The sequence below is a fragment of the Amblyomma maculatum genome, chromosome 3, assembly GCF_055883805.1.
Source record: "Amblyomma maculatum isolate TAMU_Amacu chromosome 3, ASM5588380v1, whole genome shotgun sequence".
Taxonomy (NCBI): Eukaryota; Metazoa; Arthropoda; class Arachnida; order Ixodida; family Ixodidae; genus Amblyomma; species Amblyomma maculatum.
In genome coordinates this window covers 209,668,207-209,680,320 of record NC_139346.1, presented here as the reverse complement: position 1 = coordinate 209,680,320, position 12,114 = coordinate 209,668,207, and the positions used below count along the sequence as shown (strand labels likewise).

The window sequence follows — 12,114 nt, the reverse complement described above, 5'->3', positions numbered from 1 at the left end:
CGTGCGAAAACAGTCTCCGAGTCGTGAGTCGCGTGACAATGCCTCATGCACGTATACGAAGGTGTGTTTCGGCGCAATCAAGTAATGCGCATTTCTCGCGCCATTGGAAGAGTTCTAATCTTGCTGAAGCTAGAGCCATGGTAGTTAGTACACAGTAACCGATCATAGGGGCAGAAACGTGGAGACTAATCAAAAGAGTCCAGCTTAATGTGGGCATAAATCGGCGAGCTATGGAAAGAAAAATGATAGGTGGAACGTTAAGATAAAGGAAGAAAGCAGTGTGGGCCGGGTCAAGAAAAAAAATTGGAATGAATGAATGACTGGTCTAAATCAACCAGAAATAAACGTGGGCAGTAAGTGTAATGCGAAGGCGAGGTAACCGATAGTCTCTAAGGGTGAGAGAGTTGGTTCCAAGGGAAGGCACTTAGGAGTAACAGGGGCCTACAGAAAGTTAGGTAGGCTGATGAAATTGAGAAGTTTGAGGCGATCAAGTGGATGCAGCTGGTAGAGTAGAGGATTGCTAGGAGAACAGACGTCATAGCCCCGAATTGGGCGTAGTGTTGGTGACGATGACGACAATGATGAGTGCATCGCTAACAGTAAATTTTGAAGTTTATAAGTGAACCTTCAAATGAACACTATAGGAACAAATTGAAGTTGGCGTTATCGGTAGATTACTGCGTTTTGACCACGAACACACTACTTTCAATGTAAGTGGGTATTTAACATGTTTGTAAAATTTTTAAAGACCGAAATGCACATGCCTTCCCAGCCGGCCAATGACAAACGAGTCACATCAGAAGAATATTCTGCATGGATACATAGCCAGTTGCTTCCAAATAGTGATCACAGTCTCTCTTTCGCTCGTTTTTTAGGGAGGGAGGAAGGGAGGGAGGGAGGAATAGTGGCGGCAGGAAACTTTATATATATATATATATATATATATATATATATATATATATATATATATATATATATATATATATATATATATATATATATATATATATATATATATATATATATATATATATATATATATATATATATATATATATATATATATTTATATCTTTTTTATATCGAATTTTATCAGACATCTTCAGCTGGCAAAAAGACAGAGGCAGTCAAAGCGAGCCTTCGGGCAGTCGATTTTACTAAGCACACAGATCTGTCATGTTCTCCTAAGTAACCCTTCCAAACCCCGCGCATGCAAAGCCAATTATTGCATCGAAAGTAACGATGAATTAGTATGTGCGTGCACACATTAGTGAAGTGTTCAGGCCAGACATGGAAGCCGGATGCACCCATGCATTTATCGCTCGATAAGTCAGTGTAGTACATGACAGTGATCCTCGAACTCGATGCTCTTCTGCAGCTGGACGGAGGGAAGCATGCGCTCGACAAAGCTGATGGCGAGACTTCTCGCGCTTGTTCTTCGTACGTCAATTGTGCCGCCAACCGAAATTGTTTAAGCGGTTTCGACAAAAGCTTTTGGTTCTGGCATTACTGCCATAAGACCCAAAACCACTTCCGGTTTGAAAAATTTGTGCTGGCTAGTGTTTTGCCGAGGTCTCGAAAAAGGAACAGCTGTTGAGTGCTGTTAGCCTGAAACAAAACTTTCTTTTTCGGTTGGTTGAACAATAACCTCTCTAAATATGATGCGCATTGAAAACCACGCATAAAGTGAAGGAGGGTCGAGAGAGAAGCATCAGTCTGCTGGTCAACTTTTAGACAAGAAGACTTGTTTTCTTCTGGGAGTATGGGCTGATATAGGCAAGTTCTTTTTATGAAATACTTGATATAACGAAATGATGCTGCCTCCTCGCCCCTCCTGCATTTTATATCTTCCAATAATTTCATAGTTCTTGTCCTACCGCGACGCGCAAAAGCAGTAATTTGTCTCACACTTGGAAGGGCTGCATGATTTGACAGTGCCTTAGCAACAGCCGGCTAAACGACAACCCGATCAACCATATCCGATATCAACGAGAAACGATACTGCCACGAGGCGAACGTATTTGTACGATAAACGGAGAACAAAAAAACAATGGCAGGCAACATTACCGTTGAGGGTGGATGTAAGCGAAATTAATTGCTGGAAAGGTGTACTTTACGTGTCAGGGCATCTACTAGGTGGTGTATAGCTGCTGTCGTCTTGAGACGCCGTCAATGGCTTTTCTTATAGTTGAAGACAGCACTCGGCGTCATTCGCACCTTTTGGTGCGTAGCGCTAGGACGCAATATACCAAGCACAAGTATCGTCGCCTCAGCCGAGTAGCGCCTGATACGGATACTGTCTCTTCTTTCCCGGCTCATATCTCTACCTCTTCTTCCAGAGCGGTTTAGCTCTCCACCAAGAATATATAAAGTATATGTAAGATTACATACTGCGCTTTTATTTTTCTCAAAAGCATTTTTTTTTTTTTTGCGTTGCGTGTAAAAAAAAAAGGGGGGGGGGGGGGGGTATCTAACTGTTTCTAGCAATCGCTTGTGCTAACGTGATTGGTCCGACGCTAGCGCATGCGCAGTAACTGGCGTAGGCAAATCTGTGGGGTCTGTTGCTGACGCATGCGCTGCTGCGGCCGGCGCAGCACGGAGGAGGGGTGATTTCGAAATTCATTTAGGTTCACCTCCATGTTCTCGCTCGTTCTAGTCGGGGCGCGAAAAGAGGGACAGACTTAGCGCTTAATAACCATCCACCATTGAGCAATGGAATCCATCTCTGAGCGAATGTAGTACTTGAGTATACAATTAAAATAGGAGGACGCTCAGATAGTGCTTTCAACATCGTCATTTTATAGCCAAGGCTCTATATAGTGGCACAGGTACAACCCCACAGTTTCGCCTCGCTTTAACCGCTTGGCACAGAGTTTGGCAACGTGTTAAACTGTTCATTGGCATGATTTTTGGGGGGAAAAAAGGCGGAGCATCTGTTTGATCTCACTTTGGACACCTATACGCTTACAATGAATGGCATACAATCGGATGTCGGTATATTATCGGTTGGAATCCCTTTCGTGAACTAGCCTCCAACATGCCTGTTCTGATCTGGTAATTCTCGGGACTAAGCGAGCTCATGGATCGGGAGTGTTGAAGTCAGATATTAGGCTAAATGGAAAATGAAATGGTATGGCACCACCCTGAGCGCTGTAATAAGAGCAGTTGCGTCACAATTTTTATCCGAAGTGCGGAATTTTTCCGACACGTTTCAAAGTATAGTCCTTGAAACTTTCACCTCAAAGACATATCGCTGTCCCCGGGCTAACACCCTATGAGTAGAGCAGAACTGCTTTATCGTGAAACATCCTTCGTTGTGCAAATGTCATTTGTTTGGCGGCGAAAATCGGATGCTATGTTCTGTTGAGGCCGCCGCGCGAGGCAGCCCTCACAATGCTCAAGACACTGCTGCAGCGGTTCTTGGGTTTCAGACCACATTTCTCTCCTTTTCTTCTTTTTTTTTTTTTTTCTATATGCCCTGCCCTCTTTCATTTTGCACAACGCGGGGCTGCCAACCGGAAGCCCCTGATTGTCAACCGCCGTGCCTTACCCCTGTCTTGCTGTTTCTCACGTAGTGTGTTAGCCCAGGGACACTCGAGCACACTTTTTGCACCCAAAAAGGTGTAAAAATGTTTAGTGTGAGGGTATGGCGACGGCGTTTCGGCCGAACAAACCCTATGCGCTATATATAGCGTAAACAGTGTGGTTCGTGCATTCGACACTGTATACATTGTGCCGCTGCATTCGTGTAGGGCAGTATTTCAAGCACTGTGATTATATCTTTATATACTTCTAGGTGCAAAACTGTGTGCGACGGACTATAAGCTTGTTCCTTAACACACAGCGCCATTAATCGCATACGAGTGTTTTTAACAGGGTTGTACGAATATACAAATTTCTTGAAAAGGAAATCGAATATATTTCATTCGATTATTCGAACAGTTCAAATAGTTTATCTTCAAATTGCTTGCAACGAATCGAATATGTTCTCAAAGTTTCAAACACTTTTTTTGGATAATTGGAACTTAGTTCGAATAAGACCCGCCGTAGTTTTGTTCGACGACTATACTTTAAAAAGAGGACCACGCCGCCTGCCACCCTGCGCCATCAGAACGCGCGGGGACCCAGCGCGATACAGCCCATTCGCGTACGACAGAGTTCAATGCCTATACATGGCCTGAAAGTGCAGATGTCGCGGCAAGACTTACAGACAGGTTCAGCAAACTCTTGCCTTAATACCAATCGCAGAGGCCGTTGCTAATGCGTAGCTGTCTCCCGTGCCATGTCCTAAAGTGGTTCTGTAGGTATACGCGTTCTTCCGTCACCAAAAGGTCATTTCCCTCGACGGACATAGTTCTTTTAGGATTATTTGAGCATTTTCAAATTATTTGTATTAATATTGTGAAATATGTGTTGATATGGTCAAGTAGATTTCATGTACAGCGAGGCCGACAATGTGCAGGAGGGTTCAACAAATAGACGAATAATGAACATAAGTTCTGGCTTCAACTTTTTATATTTAATAATAAGGTGCAAGGTCTAACTGTGAAGTTGAAGGCCAACACTGAAGGAGAGCCTACTTTTTTACTCTTGCTTAATCGACAATATATGGTTCGAAACAACAAATGTCGAAAATACACACCCTAAAACTCGTTAAGTTGGCTTTGTCTCACTGCAAGTCTTAAAGTTGCTTGCATTTTCTGACGCATTAGATAGGCGCTGTTTGTGTTTTAGATTACGTAAAACTGAGAACCTGACTTCAGTGGTGCTTCCATGCGCTGCTGCGCCATTTCACAGGAATGTAATGCGGAAAAGCCAACTAAACGAACTTTCAAGTACATATGTTCAATGTTAGCTGGTTCGAAGCACGCTGTTGATTAAGAAAATCTAAGACCAATGCTCCCCTTCAGTAACGACGGCCTTCCATTTCACTATATAACCTTGAACCATAAAATCAAATATGAAAAATTGATTTCTTGATTTCAGTTAATTAATCGCCTAAATGTAGAGCTCTGTCAGGCACATTACTCACCCCTTGCTGTAAAACCCCTTCACCAGAACACGACGACACCGACGTATCCCTCGCAGCTTTAAAAATAATATTCTACACTTTAGAAACAAAATCATCCGGTAACCAGACTAAATGTTGCGACTCCCTGCCGGGATGGCTCAGTAGTTACGACGCTCGATTACTGTTCCCGGGGATGCGGGATCGAATCCCGGCCTCGGCGGCTGCTTTTCGATGGAGGCGAAAAGCAAGGCGCCAGTGTGCTGTGCGATGTCAGTGCACGTTAAAGAACCCCAAGTGGTCGAAATTTCCGAAGTACTCCACTACGACGTCTCTCAAAGCCTGAGTCGATTTGGGACGTTAAACCCCACAAACCATCAATCTTGCGACAACTTAGTGGGGATCAGTGTTGCGGCCTTTAGCTGTAATTTTAACTCCTATACCTGATAGAACCACACCGCAGCTCTTTATGGGTTCAGTGTTTCACGCCGCTGTTAGCCTTGTTAATTAGCGAATATTGGTACAAATCTACTCGTATCCGGTTCGGTTTCTAGCCACACTGCCCGTATTCCAAGCAGTTTAGAAAAAAAAAAGTATTAGTTACCCCATCTCTATATTTCAATACGTTCAGTGAACGCTTTCGAGAAAGTACACGGAGCATGCAGAAAGGCGTCGACAAGATCGCACATTTTAAAATGCTGCAGACGTTTAGTGTTCATTAAGCCGACAGAAACAAGAGCTCTTTAAGCTTCGGCTGTTCCAAAGAGAAGGCGCTTTGCTTTTGCTGCTTTGCCAACTTCGTTCTGTATACATACTGCCCAATCAATGCACCCTACGCTCCGTGGTAGCTGCGCACTTAAGGCCCCCGACTACTGAGCCTGATAACGTGGGCAAAACCCTATCGCCGAGGCGGCGTTTCGATGATGTCGAAACCCTATTCGCTCATGTACTTTGTGCAATGTCAAACAAGACAGGGGCCGAAATTAATCCGGATCCCTGCACCATGGTGTCCTCCACAAGCTCATGTGTAAGGGATGTTGAGGACTATGTACAAACAATAACCGTGGACAGGAGTATACGCCCCTATAGTGTATGCATATGTAATACTCGTAATCAATCGCCCATATCGCTATTCCTCTACTGAGCCATTCTTAACCCGCTCACTGGTGGTGTGGCCAAATTATTTGGACAATAAGCGAAGAAAATGATAAAAAAGCTTAATCATAGGCACGTCTGCGTACAACTATCCAATAATGTTCCAAGTGCGCATGATTGAACACCTGGCTGTTGCAAGCGTCGATGGAAAGTGAACAGAGTGGTATCCACGTTTCCGTGCATACGCCGAAGATTATACATGGGACTATTTAGCACCCCTTGGCACAAGGACTTTATTGCACCTTCTATGCCTCTGTATAGGGAACTACATGCAAGGTACAGGATTCCGGGTTCACATCTTCAACTGCAGAATTGACGAGAGCTGTGTTATTCTTACCTCCTCCTCCTCCTCCTCCATACTGCCCCAATCATGGTTGGCATAGTAAAGGAGTGTATATAGTTACGCGAAATGGCGCAGGAAAGCTGCTCGCCTGAATTCCAAATGATGACGTTTTAGAAACTCTTACCGAGGCTTGCATTTTGTAAATATTGTTTTTTAGCATCTGGTCATTTTGACTGCGTTTGACAAGCTGAGCATGCAGCTAGCAGCATGCACTGGTCCATGCATAGTATTCAGCCCGACCGTATGCGCAATAACGAGCAATTATTCGGGGGAAATTTCTCAAAACATTGACATGGCTCAAGAATTAATTTCTAGTGAAGACAAGAATCGTTTAAGATTGTACAACTGCTGCAGTCATTTCTCTGCGTTCATGCACGACCTAATATATCCAGTAAACACTCATGTGCACATCTCTGGTGCACAGCTGATGTATATGCATACACCACCTAACCGTTGACGACGCTTACATGTCAGTAATACATGAGATCTCTTTTGTAGGCTTCAATTATTAGTTACCTTATAGCAAGACGCTAACTACGTGGCATATCTGACTTGGTTTGTCTATATAACCACTTTCGCAATCTCGCAATCTGTTTGCAGCGTTACGAAAGTTGAGGGTGAAAGTTGCGTTAATCAAGATGACGTGACATGCCTTATACGAGATTATTGACGATGTTTGTATAAATTTGGTATATAGAAACACAATGATATATCTTGCTCCTACCATTCTTACATTGCCCATTTTGCACTGCTGAAAACAGCTTGTGAACGTATACCAGCTAGCAGTGCTGACAAACTAAAAGCGCACCGAGAAACGATACAGGGATACGGCGCGGTTGCATCATTTCTCTGGTATATGCGCACTCTTATCGTCTGCCCTTCGTTAGGCGGCGCTGCTCATCCTATTACCGGTCGAAGAATCACTACGGGCAATCTCTACATAAAGAACTGTAGTCTAGTATACTGTGTATTGCTATATATGTAGCATCTTTTGTGGAAACAGCCGAACGCATTACCTGAGCGCATCAACGGACGCTGCGCTTATCAGTGTTGGCGATGAGTCAGGTTGCCGTATACAAATACGATAATACTATGAGACACCCCGCAGAGCGCGATACGGCGAAATGCTCACAGGACAACACGCTTTGCGACCCGCTCGCCGACACTCAAGAAAAGGGGACCATATAATAGCTTATACGCGAAGAATTTCTTTCTTAAATAGCAACGGGCTGCTAGCTGTTGCCTCATTTTGCCATCATGCAGTTATAGGTCGGGCTTATGTCGTTCTGGCAACCTTTGACATCGTAATCACGCCTTTGTTAAACACCCGCGCAGACAGTTTTGATATGATTTGAATTGTATGAAGCTAATTTAAGACGGTACAGAAATGTCGCAAACTGTTCACCGGCCCGGCCGTCATATCACCAACTCATTGATTAACTATGTATCCCACCCTTCTCTTCTTGTTTAGGTGGCATGAGAAATCGTTTTGTACAGTTTTTATCTGAAAACGCTCAAGGTTGTCGACAAAAAAAAAAATAAGTACGGGAATTTTGGGACCATCACGCAATGCATTCATAACTTGCCGAATTCGCTGTCATCACCCCGACTTGGAAGTATACGTGCGAGGGCAACAGTGCATTATAATATTCTAACGCCTTCTCAACTTTCAGTATATACGGAGGAATGCTATATTCCTCTATTGTGCATGTCGCCGGTATCCTCTAATGAGCGACCGATTATTCCCAGACACGTAATTGTATTCGTCGTTTAACGAAGTCATCCTGCACTGGCCAGCCCATGCATGTATACGCGCATGTGAGAGAGAGGTCATTTTTGCTTCGCTACGCAAATAATCGAATGGCCAGTACAGGACAATTCACAATGTGTGACATGCATGTATACATCCATTCAGGGTTGGTAAACAAACGTCCCCCAAGGTTGATCCTGAGCAAATCCGTGCCCCATCCGACTTCCGGTGAATACTTCCGTTCGCTATTTTCTGTGTATGCGTGGGCAGCCTGTATAAGTTCCTGCAGAGACGACTCGTCTTTCGGGTGACATTTATAAGCTTGGGAATCGTGAGCTTCAACCTAAAAGGTCCTGTAATCAATTCTCCTAAGGAACGATTTGGGCGCAGAGATATAATACCAGTCTTCGGCACTCAGATAGACTTAGGTGTTGGTTTTAGCGCGTGGCAGAACGTCCGCAATTCTCTAGCGGGTGGTTTTCCTTCATGTGTCGGTTTATCTCGACGGAGCAGCGGGGTGCGCGCAAACACAGGTATCTCTAAAGAGCGCTTCGTGGCGCAGAGCTAAACGAACTCGCCCTGAGCAAAAGTACGCGAACAAGTTTGCTTCCTCAAAACAAAACAGGTAAGCAATATAAACATCGTACAAGCTGAAGTGAAATATATATAGAGGCATCCATCTCAGGTGTGCATGCAACACCAAGACCCCTGCACATATGCATGCATACTCAGTGTAACCGGCCTTGTAACCAGAAAGCACCCGCGGGCCGCACGTGATCTGCGGAAGGACTGCGTAGCAAAATTACATCATTTAACTAGTTGGCAGAAGCTATTAATTCGTGAATTCGTTAAAACAGCTTCGACGACTCGCGTGAATCTTCTGCCTATAGTCCAGTGCTGAGAATTTTAAAGTCATGGTCGAGGCATGTTATACGTCAAAGGTTTGGTTCAAAACGCGCGCGATAAAATCCACGCTAACACGAAGGAAGGAACAAAAATCCCTGTCTCGAAACGCTTGCAATTCCCTGATCACAAATTCAATGCTACACTACGCACCGTAATGGCAAAATTCAATTATTTGGTTCCAATGACCCATGCATGCGGTCGAGGTGACCGGTTCAAACCCCCTCGATGATGACACGTTCTCCGGCGGCTCAAAATTAACTTTCCGCTCTGGCATCGGAGCTTATGCCACTGCAGCTGTTGTCGTCCAGCTAACGTGCAGACGCCAGCGCAGTCCGCAATGATCACGTCTTCAAGACGTCCAAGGAGAAGGGCGTGCGACCAATGTGCACACAAGGTTCGCCACTGAAGGTTCATCCGCGGTGGGATTGGCGATGCACACACCACAATCCTAAGCGCACACACACCATTCTCATCGCACCGCATTCAAGTTTCTCCCGCTCAGGAATCGCAGGACACACCACGAGTCTCCGGCTATCCCTCCTTGACTGACGTCTCGAAGGAACGTATCTGTGTCTCTTCCCGAGTCGCCGGGGAAACAGCAGGCACCAGCACAGGCGGCGGAACCTCAGCTCCTGGAGATGCGATGTCCTCCTCCTTGTCCAAAGCAGCAACAGCTATTGCCAGCGGCGGGAACAGCAGGAGACCGGGAACCCAGTTTCCGTTGACAGTGTGTCCCGGCGATTCCGTGAGTAATCCTCGACGCCTCGCCGAAGGAAGAGGGTTGCCCGCCTTGCTTGTTTACAGACAGGGGCTCTCGGTCGCCCTCCCGCAGCGTCCCTCGTTGCCAGGGGCCGTGCACACACAACACACACACACACCTCACGAACTCGCAACCACGTCGGCTCCTCGGGTCTTCAGCACTGGTCGCGGGGACGCCCTTGCCAGGAACATATATATACGTGCACATGCGCGTTGCGCTTCGAGCGAGACATCGCATAGCTGGAAACCGAAGTTACATTTCCTTTCACCACTCCCTAGCCCATTCTGTCGGGCCCGATCGGTCTTACCTAGGATGTAGATACCCACTGAATATTGCGGCTGGCACCAAACATGCCTTTTGCGAACATGCAGAAATATTTTCATCGATACAGAGGTGGCCCAAGCAAGGCATAAAGAGTGTAGTGTCGCATGGGAACGACAAGAGTTTGAGCAAAGACTGCAGGTATCGGTAGCTCGCTGCACATAGTTGCACGCGGAGAGTGGCTGAGTGCCGTTGTTAGAAAAGCACGGTCTAGACGTGGTGCTCACAAAGTGGCACAAAAACATTCGGTCTGTATAAAGTAGTCGGCTAGTCTACGAAAAAAGATCTATTACAAGTCAGGCGTCTTCGTCTGCACGACTCCTGTTGTGTATGGTGTGCAGCCTCTTGCCTTCTTCAGAACACCTTAACCCACTAAGCGAGCACAGCGCGGCGCAGGAGCCTCTTCGGATATGTAACCATGTTCATGTACAAGTTGCGGTGCAGGGCTTACCATTGCCTTTCATGTCAGCCTCCTGGCCCATCTTAGCAAGCGTTCCTTCGGTTACTACAGGGGATAATATTACGGGAATAATTGCAGGCAAGCATTAATTCTCCAAGTGCCTATAGATGACACAGAGAAAACAAGGCTAGGGTTGTTACTATTGTTTACTAGATCAATTGAATACCATCGCGAGCAGAGCTCAAATATCTCCAGTCAAAAAGGTGTCAGTGCATCGCGATTTCCCTCCGCAGCTGTGAACAGTTTCCAATGGCTGGTATAATGTCGGAAGGGGGGGAAAGACAAGGCAGCCAACGGCTCCGCCATGCTGCTGGTCTACTCACTCGTGGGTTCCATGCCGGCCCGCGTCCCGCGCCGAATCCCCGGCTGCGCGGTCGCGGATGCGCGCCGCCGACCCCCACAGTGCGGCCCCCTCGGAAAAGGGGGCGGGGCACCGGCGAGAGGCGGAGTGGGGGCTCCGCCCCCTCCTTCTTTGACGCACTGCGGCAACGCACTGCGGCCCCAGCTGTGAACGGGGGAGGAAGGCACAGAGGAGAAAGAATGAGGATATCGAGCAGCTTTCAGCGATGTTCCTTGCTGCTTCTCCGCCACCGCATCGAACCCGTGTGCGTGTACGCGCGTGTGTGTGTGTGCGTTGGAGCCGGCATCGTTGATGCCGGCTGCCTTTGGAGCGTCGCCAAGGAGCCGCTGCGAGGAGGACGATCGCGGCGAGGACTCCGCCCGGCGCAGGCGCGCTTGCCAGAACGTGCTGCGCATTCTTGACGGCGCAGGAGCGGGCCACAAGGCGAATCTCGGTGTCATAGGCGCTGAGGGATGGGTGGGACGGTCGTCGGTGACGGCGGAAGGCCGGATTAAATCGAAACCGCTGTTGGGATTCCTCTCGCTTACCCCGGGTCTCCTCCACCGGTCGGGTGGAGGAGCCCACGCCCGTGGGTGTATGGTGAAAGCGACGTCTGTCTCGCCTTCAGTTTTCAAGTTAACAGGGTGCTCCAACTGCTACTTCTCAGATTTTCTCCCTCTCTCTTCTTGTTTCTCTCGCTTTGCTTTCTGTCTCTTCGCCATTTGTTCAACAAAAGGCGAAGTAGTCCGGCTTACCAAAGCACGTCTATATTTCAGTAATCATTTATTGTCAGTACTGATAATAATCTGAGTTTTTTGCATTAATAGAAGAAAAAAAAACGAATACGATCAAAGCGACTGATGTGGAAGCATAGATTAGCTTTGGTGGTCTGATTGTGTGCAGAATTTGTGTTAAAGTGAATTCACTCACACTAATAACAAAAAAAAAAAATGTTTGTACTTCAGAACGAAATTTGTTTTAATGTTATTCAATTATTTATAACCGGATGTTCAGTAGCCGTCGATCTTCCCCTGTAGTGATAGATCTGAACTTTTCGCTTTCATACATTGA

At 46.4% G+C, this 12,114-nt stretch overlaps 1 protein-coding gene across 1 annotated transcript in view; it reads right to left on the bottom strand.

Annotated features, from left to right (window-relative positions):
- LOC146197593 (uncharacterized) overlaps positions 1 to 11,199 on the bottom strand; it is a 225,800-nt gene extending 214,601 nt beyond the window's left edge. The window contains exon 1 of the mRNA XM_084599505.1: positions 11,027 to 11,199. Coding sequence (XP_084455631.1) covers positions 11,027 to 11,039 — 13 coding nt within the window. The 5' untranslated portion in view covers positions 11,040 to 11,199. The remainder of the gene's footprint in view (positions 1 to 11,026) is intronic.
- Positions 11,200 to 12,114: the final 915 nt, after the last annotated feature.